Below are 22,665 nucleotides of genomic sequence, written 5' to 3'. Positions count from 1 at the left end.
AATTAAACAGTGCATTGTGTGAAAAACTGGAAGAAACCTCATCACTGAACAAATATTATTTTCTAAAACAGTTCCAAAACCCTCTCCTAAAATGATTTCAGGGAGGAGAGAGAGAGACAGAAAGAGAGAGGGAGGGAGGGAGGCGGTGGGGGGGGGGTGCGGGGGGGAGAGAGAGAGAGAGAGAGAGAGAGAGAGAGAGAGAGAAAGGAAGGAAGAAGCTACTGTCATTTATCTGCTATGTGACTCAAGTCAGAAACTTTTGTCACCTGCCCCAGCTATTTCCTGGAGCCTAGGGTCAGTTCTGTGTAGCTCTTATCCCACTTGCCTTCTGGAGAGTTACAGAATGGAGCAAGATAGCGCCCCCCCACCCCATATTATGTATCTCACTTCCTGGAGACCAGCAATCCCATGGGAAAATGAATTGGTCAGACCTACCGTGTTTCCCCGGAATGTAAGTCCTAGCCGGGCCATCAGCTCTAATGCGTCTTTTGGAGCAAAAATTAATATAAGACCCGGTCTTATTTTACTATAAGACTCGGTCTTATTTCACTATAATATAATTTTTATATTACTAAAATATTAATTTTTGCTGCAAAAGATGCGTTAGAGCTGATGGTCCGGCTAGGTCTTATTTTCGGGGAAACACGGTTAAGTATCTAGGATTAAAATGCTTTCTTCTTATAAAAGTTATCCTTAATTTCTGGTTTGTTCATGAAAGAGAAAAATTCACGAGTGTTTTTCAAATAGCCTCCAGAATTGTATGATTAAACATTTGGGTATTGTTTAGTAAAATGTTATTTAGTTCTAAAACATATCACAGCTGGGTCTCTTAGAAAAATCTACGAGATAGAAAACTATATGTAAAATAACATTATGGAGAATGCAAATTTCAGTTAAGTAGTTGCTAACAAAATCTGTAAAAAGTTGACACTTTTTAGATAAGCTATATCACTGGAATTTCTACAATCATTAAATATAAACTAACAATATACCACAGTAATATTACTTTTATCCAATTAAAGAAAATAAAAGTATCACATCTGCTTTGGTCTTCACTACAAGAAAAATATACAGTACCTATTTACGAAGAGACTTAAAAAAAAAAATGAAGGCAAGAATATTTTAACACAGCACTTTGCTGCCATCTACTGGTACGAAAAAAACATGAGCTCCTAATGTTTCTGACACCTCACTTACGTAGGAGACTAAGCGCCCTTGTATTTAAATGAAACGTCTTGCCAAGACGTCCGTTTCTAATCTATACCTGACTAATCAACTGCTTCCAGACATTCTCTCTTAATTGGTTAGTGAAATGTAATACCTTCTTTTACTTCTCCCACCTTTCATCCATCTGGGGTACCTTTAAATATACCAGCCAACATTCTTATACTTGCTCTATTTGACAGCAAAATTAAAATCATGTTACATTACATTGCCCTTGCATTTTTGGCTTCTACTTTAGGTCTTTGTAGGTTTTACTTACATTTTGGTGCTATACTGAGCTAGGACAAACAACGATTGACACACAACAGCAACGGTCTACTTAGTCTCAGTACAAACCAGTCACACGCACTAGCTGAGCACACGCTGGAAACACGGCACAGCATAAAGGACTTTAGGTCACAAGGCATAAAACCTGTACAGTGACCGGCTTGAGGAATTAACAAATGGGAAATCTAAGACAAGTAAAGATGCAAACAAAAATTAATTTAAGGATTATTGTTAGCCAGTGCGGTAAGATAAGAAAAAGATCTTACTTGTAATAGCAACAGAAACTACAAAACACCTAGATATGAATTCAGTAAGAAATGTGCAAGGTACATATGAAGTACTTTGAACTGAACTGAACTGTTTTCATCAGTGAGTGTCTGCTCAAATGTCCCTTCATCAGAAAAGCTTTCCCTGAACACTAAGACGGCAGTCACATCAACCTCATTCCTTTGTCCCCTTAGCAATCTTCCCTCCACGTCCAGGTGCAAACTATTTTAAACAAGATGCAGCAAAGTCTCGTGAAACCCACTGACATCTGTTGAAAAATATGAAGTATATATTAAATAAAGCAAATAAACATTCCCTCTCAATACGGTTTCTATTTTCCCCAACAGCTTTACTGAGGTACAATAAAATTTACCTACTTTAAGTGTGAAGGTTGATGAACTTTGATAAACTGTATACAGTCATGTAACCACCACAATCAAAACATTTCCATCATGTCAAAAAGTTCCTTCCCACCTCTTTACGGTCAATTCCCAGCCAGGGCTCTGGGCTCCAGATAAACACTAAACTTTTGCCTTTCTGGAATTTTACATAAACAGAATCATAGAGAATGTAGACTTTTGTGTTTGACTTATTTCATTTAGCATGATGTCATGAATTTCATTGTTGGTGTTTATGTAATCCTCTTTCCTTGAATGGAAGTAGAACCTGTGACTTCCTTCTGGCAAAGGTGATGGAATGTCACTACGTACTGTGATTATGTTATGCTATGTGAGATTCCATCTTGCTTGCTGACTCACTGTAGAGGCAGGCTCTCCTTGCTGCCTTGATGAGGTAGGCAGCCATGGTGGGAAAACCCACGGGACAGGAATCTACTGTTATCTCGAGGAACCACAACCTCCAACCAGCAAGAAGCTGAGACCCTCTTTCTTATAGTTGCAAGGAAATTAATCTGCTAACACCATGAGTGAGCTTGGAAGCATTCTCCAGTCAAGCCTGGGAAGAGTCTGGCCAACACCTTAAAACTGTGAAGTAGTAAACGTGTGTTGTACTAAGTCGTATGTTCGCGTAACTTGTTACACAGTGATAGAAAACCAACAGTTTTTTTATATGTTCCTGTGGAATTACCTTTACCAGTGATCTTTATTTTTGTGTGTGAATTTGAATTACACGTGGCCTTTTTCTTTAAGCCTGAAGGACTTCTTTTAGTTCTTGTAAGGCAGGTCTGAGAGCAACAAATTCTCTTCATTTTATCTGGGAACATCTTTATTTTATCATCATTTTTGAAGGACAGTTTTACTAGATATAAAATTCTTGGTTGACAGTTGTCTGTTTTCAGCAATTAGAATATGTCATCCTACTGCCCGCTGGCCACTGTTAATTCTTAATGAGAAATCAGCTGTTACTCCTGTTGAGGAAACCTCACACATAATGAGTCACTTCTCTAGGTGCTTTCACGATTTTCTCTTTCTTTTGGCTTGCCACATTTTGACTAGTATGTGTCCAGATGAGTTTATCCTACTTGGAGTTTGCTGAGCTTCTCAGACGTGTAGTTCAATCATTTTCACTGAATGTAGGAAGCTTCTGACCATTATTGCTTTTGTCTGCCCCTTTCACTCTTTCTCCTCTCTTTTCTGGCACTCCCGTTATGCCTCATGCATTTTTTGATATGCTTGATCGTGTTTCACTTGGCTATGGATCTCTGTTCTTTTTCTGAAAATTCGTTTTTCTATTATGTTCCTCAAAGTGGATAATGTCTATTAATTTTCTTCCAGCTCAAATCTGCTGTTAACAACTCCAGTGAATTCTTCACTTTAGTTACTGTTACCTTTCAACTCTAGAATTTCTATTTAGGAATATACATATATACACACACAGACATACATACATACATGTGTACATACATATATACATACTTGTATATATATATAAATTCTCTTTATTGATAGTCTCTATTTGATGAGTTGCTGTCATCATCTTTTTCTTTCTTTCACTATAGTTTCCTTAGATTTTGGACACATTTATATAGCTGCTCTTAGGTTTTGTTAACTAAATGTAACATCTCGGCTCCCTCAGAGACATTCTCTATTGGCTGGTTTTATTTCCTGTGTCTGAGTTACAAGTTCCAATTTCTTTGCATGTCTCACAGCAACCCTAGATTCTGATCTTCACCCCTTCCTGGTGGGTTGCTGTTGCTGTGTTTTAGTGAACTGCCTATACTAATTCTATATACTCTGTCTCCCCTACAGTAGGTAGCCACGTGTCTCTGTTCTGTTGTTGTTATTCATATTATTCTTAGTTATTATTATTAAAGTCTGGCTTTCTAGGTGCTGTCCCTAGGAATAACTTGTATTTGGCCAAAATAACTTACGTTTGATCAGTGACAGGTCAGAGGTTGCGCTTAAGCATCTTGAGCCAGTAAGGCTTCCACCCTTTGCCAAGGGGATCTGTGTACAGGTTGAGGCACATATTGAATGAGGAGGTGATTTACAATGTGCCCCACTCTCATTTTCTAGCCTCATGTTCAGCCAGGGATGAGTAGATAACAGGGGTCCTCTCTGGTCTTTTTTAAGCATTCATACAGACTTCCAGATCCCCAGGAATATGGAAAAGCTTATCAAAGCCCACATGGCTTTCGCATTTAGCAAGTCTCCTGTTAAATGTGAGGTTGCTTTGTTGCCTGCCCAACCAGTATCACAGCCTCAGGCAGCTGTGTGCTTGGCCCTTCCAGATTGTTTGCCACCTAGATTGAGACCACTGTTCTTTTCAACAACGCTCCAGGTATGGGGCATTTCTACTGAGTTCCAAAATCAGGTCAGCCCTCTCTGGCAGCAATGAGGCTGCCAGTCCTCATGGCAATGTGCCCCAGAGATGGGAACAGGGGGTGCAGAGAGGGCAGATGGAATCAGCCACTTTGGGTTCCATTTCTTCTTTTTCAAGTTTCTTAAGGTAAAGACTTGACTTACATAATTGATTTAAGATACTTCTTCTTTTCTACTACAAGCATTTAAAGCTATAAAATTTTCTCTCAGCATTGCTTTAATACACCCCACAAATTCTGATATATTTTCATTATCATTCATTTCAAAATAGTTTAATTTCCAAATATCTGAGGCTATCCTAGATATCTTTTTGCTGTTGATTTCTAATAAAATTGCAGTCAAAGAACGTACTCTTATGATTTCAGTCTTTATAAATTTATTGAGACTTACTTTATTACCAGCATACATTTGTTTTCCTGGTGTCCATATCATGCACACATGAAAAGAATGTATATTCTGAAGGTGTTGGGTGTAATTTTCAAAAATATCAGTTAGGTCAACGTGTTTGATAATGTTTTTCAGATTTCCTCCAGTTGGATTTGGATATGGATTTCTTTTATCCAGTTGCTCTACCAATTGCTGAGGTGTTAAAATCTCCAACTATGATTATGAAACTGTCCATTTCTCCCTTTGCCAATTTTTTGCCTCATTTATTTTGAAGCTCTTTTCCTAGGTGTGTGCACATTTTATAATTGTTATTTTTCCTAATAAACTGTTCCATTTGTCTCTGTGAAATGTCTTTCTTTAGTTCTGGTAACACTTTGTCTTGAAATCTATTTTATGTATTAATGGAGCCACTCAGCCTTCACAGGTTTGCCATTTGCATGATATATCTTTATCCATTCATCTACTTTCAACCTATCTGTATCTTGATATTTAAAATGTATCTCTTATAGCACCATATAATTGAGTGTTGCCTATTTGTCCTCTCTGACAATTCCTAGCTTTCAACTGGAGTATTTAGTCCATTAGTGTTTAATGTAATTATTGATATAGTTGAGTTTAAATTTACCATTTTATTATTTGCTTTCCATGTGTCTCCTCTATTGTTCCTCTTCTTCCCTCTACTGTTTTGCTTTTTGTGGGTTTTTTTGGGTCTAGTAGGACATTTTTTAACATCCCATTTTGATTTCTCTATTGGCTTTTTAGCTATACTTCTTTGCATTACAGGCATACCTCGGAGATACTGCAGGCTTAGTTCCAGACCACTGCAAAAAAGCAAATATCGCAATGAAGCGAGTCACACGAATATTTTGGTTTGTCAACGCATATAACAGTTATGTTTACACTATACTATAGTCTATTAAGTGTGCGGCAGCATTATATATTTTTTTAAAAATGTACATATTTTAATGAAAAAAAACAAAGTGCAATAAAATGAGGTATGCCTGCATTTTTTTTTTACTGGTTGTTCTAAGGACTAGAACATATACACTATCCTTGTCAAAAATATTACCAGGATTTGTACAGAATGACTATTGTACAAGGTGTAATCAAACAATATGGTGAATGTTTAAATAAAAAAAATTTTATTACAGTAAAAGATATATTGCCTTCAATCCCCAGCAAAACACTCCCCCTCGCTTTGAACACACTTATCCCATCATTCTTGCCACTTTCTGAAGCAGTTCTGGAAGTCCTCTTTTGTGAGTATCTTTAGTTGCGCTGTCACGTCTGCCTCGATATCCTGAATCATTTTGACTTTGGGGAAGAGCCAGAAGTCTCACGGTGCTAGATCCGGTGAATAAGGTGGATGAGGACACACCGTAATGTTTTTATTTGACAGAAATTGCCGTACACCAGGAGCGATGTGTGACATGGAGTGTTGTCATGATGAAGGATGATTTAGGGCACACTTTAAAACACACCTTCTCTCAACCGTAGCTCACACCCGACACTGCACTGAACAAGCTTAAACTGGTCAACCACTGCTGCTAAGGTCCCCGTGCTGCTTCCCGTATTGTAGATCCTGCCTTTCCATTGGATGGCGTGCAGCAGCAGCACTCACCGTATTTTGTGGTCACAGTGGAAAGGCTCTGTGTCACACATCGCTTCTGGTATATGGGAATTTCTGTCAAATAAAAACATTACGGTGTGTCCTTATCCACCTTATTCACCAGATCTGGCACCGTGCGACTTCTGGCTCTTCCCCAAAGTCAAAATGACCATGAAAGGTGAACGTTTTGAATCGATTCAGGACATCAAGGTAGCCACGACAGTGCAACTAAAGACAGTCACGAAAGAGGACTTCCAGAACTGCTTCAGAAAGTGGCAAGAACAATGGGATGAGTGTGTTCAAACTGAGGGGGGTGGTATTTGGAGAGGTATTAATGGCAATGTGTCTTTTACTGTAATAAATTTTTTTTTTTTATTTAAACATTGACCGTATGTTATGATCCCACCTCGCATGCTTTCCATTGTGTTTAAAGGTCAAACACTTTGGACATTACAAAATCCTAAAAGTAGGAAAGTCAGATTTTACAAAATGTAAGAACTGCACCCTACTAATACGTATGTACTGTACCTAGTATATAGTATACATACGTATACATATACATTTACAAAATATATGTAGAGTGAACTGTACCATAGTTCATTATACATGTGATTATTCTTTTAAAAAGTTTTGGAAAGCACCAAATGCAATTATCTAAGTTACACAGGCACTGTTTCAAGATCTAAAACACAGTTATGCATTGTGTTATTAAGTATTATATAGGAAAGAAAAGCAACAAAGATAGAGGGGGAAAAAATTTAGTCAAATACCTAAAACTTTGCTAATAATTCACCACAGAATAAAGAGCTGGGAAGTCAGATAGTATAATGTTTCCAAACAGGATTTCCCCTAGACCCCCAGATTTAATACTTTTTCATTAATGAAAAACTGAAAGTTTAGACAAGTGGAAAGGCAAAAAACAGCATTCCCTAATTACTACTGTCAACATTGATGATAGACTTTCAGCTTTTCTTCTATACGTTTAGAAAAATTATACATAATTGTAATCATAGACTAATTACTTAACCTTTTCTCTGTATTTGGGCACTTAGAATACCTCCATTTTTAAAATTACATATACATTGAGGGATAACATTTTCATACAGAAATTAATTCCTGTGCTCAAGACTGCTTCCTTGGAAGAATTAATAGAAGTAGATTTATTGGACAAAAGATCCCCCATTTCTAAGGGTCTAATACATACGGCTAAACCGCTTTCCACAGCGCTTTCAAAAATTCCTATAATCAATGTCCCTGCTTCATCACATCTGGGATTACCATTTCCCAAATCTTTCATTTTTGAAAAGCTGAAAATAGTTTCTTACCACTGTGCTATGGATTTCTTTGGTGAATCCCTCACCTCTCTCGCTTACTTTCATGTGTTTCACCAAGAGGATTTTCCTGCTGTATCAAGAGAAGACCTGAAATACTTTTCTCAGGTTCCTCTGGTAATTGCTTGACGGACTTACCATCTAGAGCTTCGGCTGACTGCCTCCCGGCGGGTTTGCCTAAATACTCAATCTGAAGACAAATCAAGGCCCTAAGACAGAGTCTTGTAATGTTACTTTCTTAAAATACCCAACGTGGTTTTAGTGTCTTTAAAAAGATTCAACATGGGAAAATAAGGATAATAATAATGGTGGGTTTCTTATAATGCCGACGCTTACAATAGAGACTCTTCGCCGTAACTCCAACAGCACGCCAACCTGGTCAGAGAGGTTACCATAACTTGTACGGACGTACAATTATATGCATCCACATGTGTGTGTAGAAACACTAATATTTTTCGACATTATAAAACCCTAAGTCATCATCATTTTGAAGCAGGATGTTTACAAGTAAAGTAGCAAAATGTCATTTATCGGCACAGGCCAGGGTTTTATATCTGAGATCTAATATGGTGGCTACTAGTCACACGTGGCGACTCAGCACTTGAAACATGGCTAGTGTGATGGCAACTGAATTTTTCGTTTAATTTAAATGCTAGGTAGCCACGTGCTATAGACAGCACAGAGTTAGGTTAAATGAGAGAGTCAAACCTGGTCCTTTTCTCAATGAAACTAGATTTCTCCCGTAAGAGGCAGCAAGTATGGCTTCCCGTAACTGCTGTCCGACCAGGCCTCTACTTCAGATAGACCCCCTTGTCAGGCGTGTGATTTTTATTAAACATCTATGTCCTGTTTTTTAAAATGGCATTTGGCTAACTTTCCTCTGCTCATTCAATAAATGGCAATTCTTTTCTTCCTGATCCTCAGGCCCCAAACCTCAGTTACTCTTGATTTCTTTCACTTTCCCCACCATTCTATCAGCAAATCCTGTTGGCTCCACTTTCAACTACATCCAGAATCTTACCGTTTCTCAACACACCCATGCTATCTTGAGGGAGCCACTGGCACCTCTTGCCTGAACTATTCCAAAGCTTTCGGACAGGCCTTCCTAGTTCTCTCTTGTCTGGCAGGTATTAGGTGCTCAATAAGTATTTGCTGAATATATAAATGTTAACAAGTGATCTATAAAGGACCGATGGGCCACCTCTTCTATCGATATGAATTCTCTCTCTCTCTCTCTCTCTCTCTCTCTCATTAATGGGAGGAGGCCAATCTGACTGGAGGTTTGTAAGCTCTTAAAGAAATGGTGGTTTTAGGGAAAAAGCAGGTATGATGAATTTCAGGTACTTTTTTAAATCCCACCAGAAGGCTGGCTAATTTTTAATTGATATTTTGTAATAAAAGAATTGGTCTTGTCTCTTTAAAGCTGGGGAACAATTATCTTAGACACAACTGGTGTTCTCTCTCTCGTATTGGGAACAAAACAGATATGTGTTTACTCTTACGAAGCTTCGGACTAACTGGAGATACAGACGTTAAATAGAACATTACAAATATAATTCAGGTACTGCAATAAAAATGTACAGAGAACAGTATCCTTGTAAAGGGATGTGACTGAATCTGGAAAGTAGAGGAGATTTCCCTGGGGAGGCAGTGAGTGAGAGCTGAAGGAGAAATAGGTGTGAGCTAGGTACCACGGCAGCAGTGAGGTGAGCACAGAGCGACCCAGGCAGGTCCCAGGCCAAAGCCCGAGCTCGGCGAATGTGAAAAAACGCAGAGGGGCTGCCGCTCAAAAATGAAGCTGGAAAGGTAAGAGGAGACAGACATTGCAGGTAGGGACTTCAAATAAGATCCGAACAGAAATAGGGAACCACTGATGGATTTTAAAAAGGAAATGTGTTCATTTTAAACAGATCACACTAAGTGGAGACTGGAAGCATGGAGGAAGGAGACCCTCATAACAGTCCTGGAGAGGATCGAGGTTTCCTTGCCCAAAGGTGGGGCGCTACTTCCAAGGAAAAGAAGTGAGAAGATCTGATAACTATTCAGGAGGCAGAATCAACAAGACTTAGCAGTCTTTCTTGCCAAGACCATCCACCAACTGCTATCTACAGAGAGAATGAACAGGGTTGAGCAAAGTGTGGCCCTGCACCGGTGTATACAAACAAAGTTTTATCGGCACAGGGCCACATTCATTCACACCTTGTCTCTGGCTGCTTTCACACCAGAAGAGCAGAGGTGAGTAGTTACAACAGAAACAGTAGGGCTTGCAAAACCTAAAATAGTTACTATCTGGCCTTTTACAGAAAAACTGCCAACCCCTAATATTAAAAAAATCTTTAAGTTATACAGTTGAGCCAAACACAGTAGCGGCCTAATGCCAAATAATGTATGTTCTTAAACCACACACAAGATGACATATTACAAAAATGTAATAGGATTAGGAAATGTTCTGGGAGGATAAGGACCAAACCAAACTCATACCCATGCTTATGTCTGAGCCGGGCAGGCAGCTAAGGATCGGGAGTTAGCCAAAGGGGGCTTTGGCTTTATTTGTAATTGATTTGAAATTTTGTTTCATTTGTTTCCAGGAGACAAAATCATATGTCAACCTGAGTAATTGAACTTTTCTAAATTAATTGTTTTTAAAAGCAAGGCTGGAAGAAGCAGAAAGGAACAGGAGTAGGTAGCATAAAAAAATGGGAACTCTGAGCTTGATCTCAAGTTTACTAAGCACTTCCAAAATTTTAAGTGTTCTGATCCTACACCCACCTTTTATTTTATTGCATTTTTTTTTTCAGATCTTTCTATTGGCATTCCTCTTACATAGATTGAAGACCTGACGTTTTCAAGTTTTAGGGAGAATTGAGGTACGAGCAAGACGCAGGGAGGGCTGGAGGACAGTTACAAGGAAGGCACAGGCCAGGGAATGGCTACGTCCCGTCAACAGCCAACAATTTCAAGATTATCGTTCCTATTTCAGGGCCCCCGGGATGTGTGACAACAGCTACTCGAGGTTTAGTGCTGCCTTACAATTAGTCCAGGCTGATACCCTTCATATTCCTGCCTTCACAAAATTCCTACGAACCTCAGGAGAGCTGTGGGACGTCTCCCATTTTCTGTACATCGAGTACATTTGCAAACTTGACTAGTTTATTAACCCATGTACACCTTAGAAACGAAAACAAACGCCGTTCACGAGCAACGCAGGCCCTACAATGGCACATGTAAAATCTGGGTCCCAACTAAGCTGCTTTACACCCTAATTAACAAAGGGAATATGGGTACACATGATAAAATACATATAGTCCATCTTTAGGAAAATAAAAGAAGTGGAAATTCAACTGGAGGAAAATGCACATTGGTTTGGGACAATTATTAGTTATTATTAATCATGAGAATCACTAATTACGGTAATGGACAGTTTCTTGAAGCAAAAACAAAATGTCAAATGTAGTTTCCAACTGCATATATTTATACAAAATTAGACCACGGATAACTGATCTGCCTGTAGGAGACCTAGAAACTACGTACAATTCTGGAAAAGACTAGCCCTCTAAAACAGTAATAAAAGAAAACATCCAACTTTTTTTTTTTTGTAAATGGTGGTAAATTCAAAAGGTTGGGTATCACGAAAGACCTGTGCTAGGTCTGTCTGCTTGAGCAATTATCGACCGGGGAAATGTGTGCAATTCCCTTGTTGTGAGTATCCCAGCAGCCACTTCTAGACAGCCTGCAGAAGGGCTACGTTCAGTTGAAACAACCTCGGGAAAACCTGGCTGTATACAAACCACACTTACAGGGGGAAAAAAGCACATTCACCAAACTGGTCTTTTCCACAGCCTGCTATTAAACGAAACTCAGCATTATTGTCACACGTCTCCACACAGGAGAGAAAATAAAACAAAAGAGAAGCATTAAGAACGCTATACACACGCACACCTATATGTTGAACTAAATATAATTTCATTTTAGGTTCCTCCTTGGAAAGAAAAGATTTGCTCCTAGGAAACTCACCTCCGTGTTCCAGAAATACTCGAACACATCTTTCCTTTCCTCTCGCTGCAGAGAAATGGAGCAGGGTCCATCCGTTAGCATCCCGGCCATTTGGAGAATAGCCTTGTTCTAACATCTTCCGTACTGTGTGGACATCCCCGGCAGCCACGGCCGCCTGAATCTGTAACTCTTCCTGGAGCTCAGGGTTCCTTCGACAATGGTGGTGTAACATCCTAGCTGAGTCCGCTTTTTACAAAGGATTCATTAGGTCACAGGGATCAGCCTTGAAGGGTAGGTAGAAGACACGAAATTTAGGATACGTGGCTCCTGACAGCGTGCCCACTCAAGATCACAGAATTTCCCATCAAATCACGTGAACCTTGGTGACCCCAGTTCCTACCACGACCATTAAGTAACACGGATCTGTTACGATCAGAACTTTCGGTAATTTCCCTAAGATGAGAAAAGACTTCAAAAAGAAAGCCAGGCATAGAGCCCTCCATGGCTGAAAGCAGGCAGTTTCTGCTGCAACCTTTTGAAAAGTCATAGCAGACATCCTATGAACTGAACAGCGTGCTTTTGGGTAAAATGGGGGGTGACGCCAGGCAGCTAGAAAATAGTAGACAACAGAGGAGTCAGATGATGACTCAACTTCGGAGTTCAGATTTACTGGACGCACATGGACGCGTGTAAGTTATAAACCAGGCAAGGATTCCATCACTGATCAGTATCAAATGGACAACTCATGAAGTACGAAGACTAAAGACCTTGAATTATGAGAAGCCGTTTACAAAAAAGTACAGGACCTGTAGGCTGGTTTCCTCAAGTATTTCTACAATATTTCATTTAAGCCCACAGTGGGGTAGCTCGGCGGAATGGAAAATGGGCGGAGTTATGTAAAATAGATCAAACGAGTAGATTATACAGAGGGTGCCAAAAAAATGGATACACATTTTAAGAAAGGAAAACTGTATTAAAATTGTAATACTCAATATATACCAATAACAAAAGACGAATACAAGTCACGTGTGACTTCTGCAATGACAAGAGGTGCTCAAACTGGTTCCCATCAGCGTCCAGACACTTCTGATGACGGCGAACGACTGCTTGAGCAACGCTGACCACAGTGTCCACTTGTATACATTTTTTTGGCACCCCTGATATATACTTCCTTTTGTTTATTTCAGTTTCTCTTTCTATCCTCCTCACTTTTGTGTTATTTGATGCAAGATTTACTACTCTTTTTCTGCCACATCACTTTTACTTTGTTTCTATTTCAGTTTGCTACAAGTTTTACTCTATAAGTATTCATAGTATCAAGATCACACAAAATATTTAAAAACTGCTAGAGTCTAAACAACCTGTTCTTTAACCACGTGAAAAAAATTAGTTTAAAGGAAAAGTAATACATTGAATTCTCACTCTCTAATAGGTCACAAAAGTGGGTACTCAAACGCAAAATAAAATGAGATCTCGTTCATGCAAATACGAAAAGTCCAAATAGAACTGGTGAAGCCCCATCTTATATGCATGCATACAAAAACATTTTCAGTGCATTTTTAAGCTTACAAAGACTTATAGAAACTAACATTCTTCTAGGAAGCCATTCCATGTGGGCTAATTTTAAGGTCTAGATTAGACTCGTCTTCTAATTAGTAGGCTTCCATTTCTAAAAATAAAAAAATAAAATTACGCGATAAAGTCCTTTAAAGACATTTTGGTCTCATATGTAGGTTAGACATCTTGGGATAATCTTGTTACCAATAATAATTTATCTTGTAAAACTTCTCATTATAGATGGTACAGAGGTAAGTTTAAGCCTAACTTAGGTCATTCCATCACAGCGTCGGAGTATAATCAAATACCCTAAGTTTTATGCAGAGAAAATGGTTATTATCCACTCATAAGTATCACTACCAAGTAATGTCCTTAAAAATATCAGGCTACTGCTACAAAGAGATATTTCCTCAGAGAAAACTGGGGAATGAGAAATTTCCTGACAATTTGTTTTCTTAACAAACACAAACAAACAAACTGCTACCCCATCTCTTTACTTAATTACTTTTTTCAACTAAAACTAAAGTTAAGTCTCTTGTCTTAGAAATTTGAAAACTAAGAATCCTTTTGGAATTGGATTCGTTTGGAATCCTTTTTCCTTATTATTAGCATTTCAAAATGTTGAAGACCATTAGAAGAATTAATGGATTAGAAGAATTAATTAACTATATGCTCAAATCGATCATCTTCAACAGATTTTTTTTTTAAAGGGGATGATTATCTTGGCACTTATATCAAGTCTATTAAGCAAGAAAAAGATTCACGCAATATCAAACAAAACCTAGCTTTTCACTTAGCAGGCGCTGTGTTCAGTATACATTAGCTGAGTTGAAGGAGAATCATAAAAATGGGTTTTCCCCAGAGCAGCACAGATGACCCATGATTTCGGTCACTTACCTTACAGAAGAATGTCCCTTCTCCTGACAGGTGGATTGCCTAATAACCATTGTGCACATACAGCATTGTGGGGAGAGTGTATCCAGATTACGGCACGTATCAGCTTTCTTACCCTAAAAACAAATGCAATAACAGCCATGGGAAAACGCCTAGAAATAATGAAGAATCGTAAAGAATCATAGCTGCCTGCATCGTCTACTCTTTTTTTTTTTTTTTTACGTTATCACAAAACCCTGCTATTGTGCCCATTTTTGGGAGGAGGTAACTGAGGCCCAGAGAGGTTAAATGAAGTAACTGACATCACAGAGCTAGTGAGTGAAAGAACAGGGGTCTAGCTGGCTTAACTTGGTCTAGCTGGCTCCAGGATGGGTGGTCTAAATTTTCCTTCCAGGACAAGGCTTGGTTTTGAGCAGAGAATGTCTCACCTGGCTCCCTTTTCTCTTTGTAGATGTTTACCAGAGTCTGCTTGCTCCTACCTGCCAAGATGGCTCTGGAACCTGATGGTGGGTATGTAGCAAAGACCATCTCTTTGAGGAAATTCAGTTTCTTTGATAACTAACTCCAAAATGTCATGAAGTGACTGCATACTGTTTTTGGATGAGCTTAAATTTCAGCACTTTCCAATAAACTTACATGGCAGAGGAAGAGCTCAGATCAAGTCTTAGAGAAAGTGATCTTGATACTTTACATTCACCTCCAACGTACAAAACAGGATTTATTTTCAGGAATTTTTTTTTTTTCTAAAAAAGTAGTTTTTTGAAGAAAAAAAAAGAAAAGAACTCACATTTGGAATTTGGACGCAAACACACATTCTCTTTTTTGCTCTACTTCAGAATATATTTTCAGACTTGCAGCATTTGAATTACTTTTTAACTGACACTGTTGGTCACTTGCTTTTTCTAAACAGAACTAAAATGAGAAAATGTGTGCATACAATACAGTAGGTGGCCAGAGCAAAAACGGAATCTATAACAACTAAAAGGAGATTATGTTTTTAAACGCTGGTGTTCTGTATATCCAAAAGGTATCATGTTCATCATTTTGAAATTGTTATGCCTTTAATGCGTACACCAAACGAGGTAAAAGATTAACAATAGTCTTGCCAGCTTCCCTATATGAATGCAGAAAAAGTTCCCCCACAAGTAAAAATAAAGGGATCCTTTTCCAGGTCAATTAAATCCTACGTAGGTCTGTGAATTCCACCAAGGTTAAGAAGACACGCAAAGTGTTTTCCACACATTATACCAGGATCACTCTGGGAATCACTCATTGGGAGAACTGCTCCTCCACCCCGGTGGGGTGGGTGTACTAAAGCCCTTTGTCACCTAGACAAGGAAAGGTTGGGCCACCTGGCGAGCTGATGTGCTACAGAGAAAAGTGGCAGGCACAGGTCCTGCTGGCTGCCCGCCAGAATTTTCAACCAATCGGAATCAGTCTAGTCCACTTTGACCCTTTCCTCTTTTCACACTCTATTTTTCCTAGTTAAACTTCTTCAAGGGAGGTCAAAAACTTTGCCAACATGCACTTGGAAACAATATCTAAAACCCTGCGCATGACTTCTAAGTATGTGAATTAGACGTGATCACAACAACGCCCATTAGGTTGGTGCAAAAGTAATTGCGGTTTAAAAGGTTAAAAATAATTGCAAAGAACACAATTACTTCTGCACCAACCAATACAATGCAGGCTGTCAAAAACTCAGCACTACCCTCACACAAACGGCTGATGCTGAGGGCAGGAAACATCCGCGATGAGCCTGGAACATCTTGCGGTGCCACAAAGGAAGGAAGTGCTCCAAGAAAAATGGAACGACAGGGGTAAGTCAAAGGGACACAGGAGCCAACCAAAAGCGCTCTCAAGAGCCAAGATGGAACCATTTGCACGAGGTAAAGTACTACTGGATTCTAACGCAAAGTATAGAATAAATAACTGCCTGAATCACTGAATGATCGGGGATAGGGAGTGGCGTAGAGAAGAAACAAACCTCCTGTGCAGAATTCCAAATAATCGGTGTAGATTCTCGCCCCTCAAGAAGGTGGATCATAGCCCACCCCCACGGGGCTCCCATAGTGACTTCCCTCCACGGAGGACAGGAAGGAAAGTATGGGAAAGAACACCTTTACGTGAGAAACCTGGAAAGCACCGCCTCAGGCCGGGTGCACGGTGACTATGAATAGTGCCAAGTCACGTTCTTAGTACATGATATGATAGAACCCCAGTCTAATCATGAGAAAAATAGCGGACAAATTGTAATCGAGGGACATGCTACACAATACCTGGCCAGGCTCCTTAAAATGTCAGGGGCACCAAAAACAAGGAAGTCTGAGATCCTGTCACAGCCAAGAAGAGCCTACAGAGATAAGGTGACCACGTGCAATATGGCAGCCCGGAAGGGATCCTGGAACAGAAGCGGGACGTTAGGTAACAGCTGAGGAATCCTGAATACAGTATGGAGCTTAGCTACGACTCATGTTCATTACTGGTTCAGTCACTGTGACAAATGTATCTATCAATGTGCGACGTTAACAGGGAGAGCTGGGGGTGGCGGATGTGAGAATTCTGTACGATCTGTGCCATTTTTCCGTGAATTGAAATCTATACCAAAGTGAAATGTTTAAAAAGTACAAACCAATGTCTTTCATGATGAGCCTCCAGCATTTCCACAAATGAACGTGATTTTTTCCAGGTGAGTTACACCTATTTTTCACACGGACCATCACTGGACGCCTTACTTCTGAGTGTGCTCTCAGCACACCCTGCCTCTCAGGAGAGGTGGAGGCGACCTTCCCTCCATGACTTCAAGCCTTTAAGAATCCTTGTTCTTCTCGCTGCCTTGCATCCACCCATCACCACTTCCACGGAGGCAGTGGGGATAGCAGGGAGAGGACATTCGAAGTGGGGTTGAGGAGAACAGGAAATGGTATGATTAACAAAATCAAGCAGAGGCTTTGTGTTCAAAGATGAAGTGACTCAATTATTTCTCTCGATAAGAAAGATGGACAAAGGACAGTAACTTGTGATAACCTCCTTGTGATAACCTCGGCTACGTCAGTCGGACCAACGCAGGTCCTACTGAGTGCCTGGCATGCCTGGCACTGGTACTACCTCTGGGGAGAACTTCAACAGAGACTCCTGCATACTTAAAATGAATCAAATAATCCTAGAAAATGTTAGGTCATTTTTCTCTTTGCTGACAGTGCCAAGTGCTATAAGTAAGAACCAGATTTAAACAAAAAAAGCACTCTTTACCTGCATCCATCTTCACCAGAAAAAACATGCAGACACACATACCATGCACACATAACCCCTGTCAGCTGCATCCTTTAAATGACAAAGGACAATGACTTATTACCAAATATCCTAATAGTCCAAACCATCAGACAAGTAATTAATCTTATCTCGGTGCTATTTTGTGAGAGTTTGCACTTAATAAAGTACAGCTATCCACATATGTATAAATAAAGAGAAAGAAAAGAATATTGAACTTAAAAAGTAAATACAATACTCAGTGGTAAAGGTATCTATTAAAAACCACAGCAGAAGTCCAGAAATGAGAATGGAAAAAAGTCTATTTTTCCTGAAGGGGTGCAAGTCTGAAAATCTGATAGCTAACAAAAGTCACCTATAAAATAAAAGAATATAATGAAAGAGGCAAGTTTCTAAATAAATATCTGTACAATGTAAGATGTTTTACATTAATAATGACTCAGAATGACTAAAACTCTCAGGGTACAATCTTTAGAAATTCCATTCCGGGTTTCAGTCAGAAAAGAAAAAAGAAAACCATACCAACAAGATTTCAGAATTTTACATCAAAACGAGCCACTTCCCCAATGTATATCCTTTTTATATGAGACTTTATGGCCCAATGTTAATACTGTGTTTAAATTTTATGAATTCATCTTTTCTATTTTTGGGGGGGACAGATGGGGGGCAAAAGAGAATAATCTAGGCCTCTAAGCTTTTATATTGTCGACCATATTAGAAGCGACTAGTATAAATTTAGGAATGAAATGTGACCATCTAATTTCCATATATAGATGGCAAGTAAACTTCATTAAGTGAAAACCAAAACTTCTTACTTCGCGTAATTAAAACAAGTCTAAATCCACAGAACAGAGTGAATAAAATAACTATGAAACAAAATATATTGAGACCTGTCTAAAATTACATAACGTTCCTCAAATTTGCCCACATGTCCCCAGTTTGCCTTGGCATACATTAGTCATTCATGGCTTTTTTGCATGTGATTTTCACTGAAAGTCCACACATTTTTTGATTAAGTGATACAAATTAGAACAGTGCTTTCAGATTTCACACAAGCTAGAAACAAGATAACAGCTTGCTACTCAAAAAAAAAAAAAAAAAAAAAAGTATTTCTTTGCAGAGTAAACAGAGATACAGGCTGGTAAGGAAATAAAATCAGCAGCTCCAAGGATATTGGATCTGAGGGGAAAATAACCTACCAATGACTCACAAGTCCTAAAAGTATTTGTAGAAATACTACAAGGCCTAAGTGTGCAACATGGCTGAGATATATGTTGATGAGTTCTGCTTATATGACCAAGAGCCTGAAACCCAAAATAAAATAGAAGTGTTATTTTCGCATCTCTCCACATAGTCAGCATAATGTTTCTTTTCCAAAACAAGTAAGGGTGTTCATATCTCCTCCCAATTCCTGAGCCTCCCTCCATAGAACACAAGGATTTCTTATCATGCACAATTTATCTGTAACTCTCATAAGTTCCAGCAGAAAAACCAATAATTCTCATGAAGTGTGGGTGAGGCAGTAAAGGAAATTTTATAATGCACTTATCCAGACCCAACTCAAAGTTGAAGTCTCAAGTATTATAAATGACGGGGTCTTGTAGGTATTATCTTACTAAGCCACGTGTGGCATTACCATCTTAGCAGCCTCGTGTACCTGGAAAGTTTGCAAGAAAGGAGACGATCATTCTACTTAGGGAATGCCGTCAGCTGAGCATGAAATGAAAGGCTGAAAGGCGGATATTAGATATGCTGATATAAACTTTATCTGACTTTAGACATTTTAGGGATAGTATGTACTTCTGTGTTACCAAAGTTAAATGTAACAAAATAGATATTGTTCGTGTCCTAATAGTAAGTAATTGTGAACCGTGTCACTTTAGGTATAAAGAAAATAATTATTGGCCATAGCACATTCAAAATGCATCACTGACTATCTTCAATTAAAATCAGTTATGTTCCCTATGTAATTATAAATCTATATTTGGTTATCAAATTCATCAGGTGGTTTGATTTTTTTTTTTTTTTTTTGGCTTTCAATACCATGTGGCTGGCAATAGAATTAACACAAAGTTAAGTGCCAGGTTGAAAAACATAAACCACCTAACTGGCCATGTTGGTAAATAAGTACCCAAATTAAATATTTTAAATGTTTGGCATAACCTAGACCAGCTATTCTTAATCATGCTAATATTGGAAACAGATGCTGACAACTTAGATATATATTCCCTAATCTCAGGAAAAGCATTAAAAGCTGAGAGAATCAATGAAATATCATTTAAGCAATGAGAATGAACTGGCTGGGGGAACACTCTCTTTACCTTATATGCTTGACTCACCACAGACCTACTCCCTATCATCTCAGGTGATGATACCTCGCAGACAGGAAAATATACTAGACGGAAATCTAAAGCAGACAAAATATTTAACAAAGAAGGACTGAATAGAAACTACATACTTCGCTTTTACCTTCAAAACACACTTCAAATATTTTAGCATTTTTTAAAAGGCCTAATCATTAGGCTGCATTTGGGTGAGTCACATACTTAAATAATGAAAATTGCCTTTAACTTTATAGACTTCAGCCTCGCTTTTACTGAGATGAAGTGGACCCTACATACACTTATCAAGGCTGGCCTATAATTCACTGTGGGACAGCCATTGGTAGACACTCATTTTCAACCCCTTTCAGTAGCACACACTCTCCTTTGGTTATCTGGTTTCAGGTCTCAAGAATATACAAGCCCTCAGAGCCCCTTAAAAGTATCTTTAACTATGTCTTGACAATTAGAAGAATCATGGAAGACGTTAATTTCTTTTTACGCAAGGCAGGAAGACCAGTGGAACAGAGTAAATCTAAGATTTCCTAACAACTTCTGCTATTTTAAGTACGTCTTTGTACCTAAAATTCCCTAAACAATCTGAGATATTAAAATAACTCTGAGATTAACAAGTCACTTTATACTCATGTTACTGGATGTTAGAAGTCATTCACTCGGCTAATTTCTGAATTAACTCATATAATTTCCCTAATATCCCCTCTTTAGAAATTACACGAATGTCCTAAACTTACCTTTAGTGTATTTTCAGAGGCAGCAACAACATATAGTAGTAGAAATGTGATCACACGAATTAGATGCTTACATTTCAATCTAACAAATTCTCTGTAAGGGTTTTGAAATGAGAAATCTTATTTATGAAGAGTGCAAAGAGAAAGCCTTAGGTTCTAAACACACTGAAACATTCCTTTGTTTTTAAATTCTTGAGTGTCAAATGAGTAACAAGATATTATGTAAAGTTTTGTAAGTTTTTCTAGAAAATCTGAGGTGCAACATACTATTTATCTTTTTGTAACAGTTTCAACGCCCATCTACATCTGTCACATTGAAACACACAAAAGCCTGAAGTGTTAATTACACATAAGTGCTTCAGGGAGACTACTGCTTTCATAGGATTAGATTCACTTTCCACTACGAAAAAGTCATATTATTTTCCAAAACTCATAAATTTCAGGTCATTACTGTACCTTCCTCTCCCAAACCCTTGTCAGTCAGGGAACTCAAAAGATATTCTGATGGAGGTAGAGGAAAGGTGACAGGAAGGATTAAGGGGAAAACAGAAAACTGGGATTTAATTAAAAAGCAGACTCATTTAGAATTAACAAGCAATTAAGAAGGAATTGAGGAATTCCTATGAGAGTAAAGGGGGGAACTACAAAAAGGTCTCAAAGTCTCAGAGCAGGGTAAATGGTGCAGTGTACCAAAAAGATAATGCAAAACACGGAAACACTATACAAATAGAAAGGAAGAAAATACGTTTTGGGGGTTGAGAAGTTACTAAAATGTTAAGAATCAGGGCGAAGGCAGCGTTTTTGTTTTTGCTGAGAAACTGGGGGCCAGGAAAGGGTTGCATGCCCAGGTAACCACCCTGAAAACAGAGCGCTGCTTAAGGAGGTAGGGGCCGAGAATAAACAACGGGGCAGGGCAGGGCTGGCTTGTTACCTTTATAGAGAATGATGGTCAGAAGCTCTCTTCTACTTCTCTGGTGGGTGGGCAGACCTCCTCCTGCTCTCTGGACTCCTCTAGCCAACTCAAACCTGGAAATCAGAAACCTGTGAGTGGTGCAGTGCCCGTGGGGCGGGGAGGAGGGGGCTTTGGGGAAGGGAGAGCAAAGGAAGAGAGTGGTACAGGCAGGCAGGAAGAAGCAGTGATTCTCCTCCCGCCCAGCCAGCCCCCTTCCCCTCGGGGAACATAACTGACTTTACCTGTCTCCTCAGCTGCTGCTTCTCTTCTTCCTTTCAGCCTCCTCCACACGCACCAACTTCTCCATTGAAGAAGCACCCCAAAGCAGGGCCGGACACGGGTGTTGCTGACCCTCCTCGGTGGCTCACGGCCCCAACCCCGCGAGCATCCAGACAGCTGAGCAGACGCGGAGAGGCAGTCCTGGCCGCGGGGCAGCCTCGGGGCAGGGGTGCAGGGAGGAAGTCCCGGCTCGGGTTGGGGGGGGGCAGTCCGGGTCTGAGGGCTCGGAGCAGGGGGCTGCCGCGCTCTGGGCCGGAGGCTCCCAGCTACCGGGTAACACGGGAGGTCTCGGAGCAGCGAGGTCCCGGGTCGTAAAGGGTCCGAAGTGTCAGCCGCGGGGGATCCAGGTAGGGGGCTTTCGGGATGCACTTTGCACTGGGCCACCCCCGCCCCCTCCCTCCAGCACTTTGGGGTCACTGGGATGGACCAAGCCTTCAGCAGCCAATCAGCGGCCGCACTAGAGCCTGAGCCTAGAGCCGTAAACCAGGTCCGGGGTGGGTGGAGGTGGGGGGTGGGGCGACTTGGTTGGTTGGTTGCTTCCTTCTCTCCTCCTTCCCCCTGGCAGCCCCCACCCCTTGCCTGCCGTAAAGCCGCCTGCGCATTCGCGACAGTGAGAGGAGGCGTGCCGATCGAGGCTGGGATTCATCTCCGATTGGCCTCCCTCACTTCCCCGTTGGCTTCCCCCCCGTGTCTTCCGATGCTCCGCCCCAGGCGGAGGGACTCAAAGCGGTTGCTAAGAGACACTGCACGCTCAATAGGGCCTCTGCGCATGCGGGAGGCGGGGC

The 22,665-nt window shown here is 40.0% G+C and overlaps 1 protein-coding gene across 2 annotated transcripts in view; it reads right to left on the bottom strand.

The window, feature by feature from the left end:
• The window catches only part of ASB7 (ankyrin repeat and SOCS box containing 7), a 39,623-nt gene extending 17,270 nt beyond the window's left edge, over nt 1-22,353 (bottom strand). The window contains exons 1-5 of one of the 2 annotated variants that reach the window (XM_033100373.1): nt 21,844-22,353; nt 21,581-21,675; nt 16,589-16,710; nt 14,313-14,425; nt 11,880-12,141 (exon numbers count right to left, since the gene is read on the bottom strand). In XM_033100373.1, the coding sequence (XP_032956264.1) occupies nt 11,880-12,090 (211 nt within the window). In that variant the 5' untranslated portion in view covers nt 12,091-12,141; nt 14,313-14,425; nt 16,589-16,710; nt 21,581-21,675; nt 21,844-22,353. The remainder of the gene's footprint in view (nt 1-11,879; nt 12,142-14,312; nt 14,426-16,588; nt 16,711-21,580; nt 21,676-21,843) is intronic. The other variant, XM_033100372.1, reaches the window with a different exon arrangement.
• Nucleotides 22,354-22,665: the final 312 nt, after the last annotated feature.

Source organism: Rhinolophus ferrumequinum, chromosome 28 (assembly GCF_004115265.2).
Source record: "Rhinolophus ferrumequinum isolate MPI-CBG mRhiFer1 chromosome 28, mRhiFer1_v1.p, whole genome shotgun sequence".
In the NCBI taxonomy this organism is placed as follows: domain Eukaryota; kingdom Metazoa; phylum Chordata; class Mammalia; order Chiroptera; family Rhinolophidae; genus Rhinolophus; species Rhinolophus ferrumequinum.
This window is presented reverse-complemented; position numbering and strand designations above follow the sequence as displayed.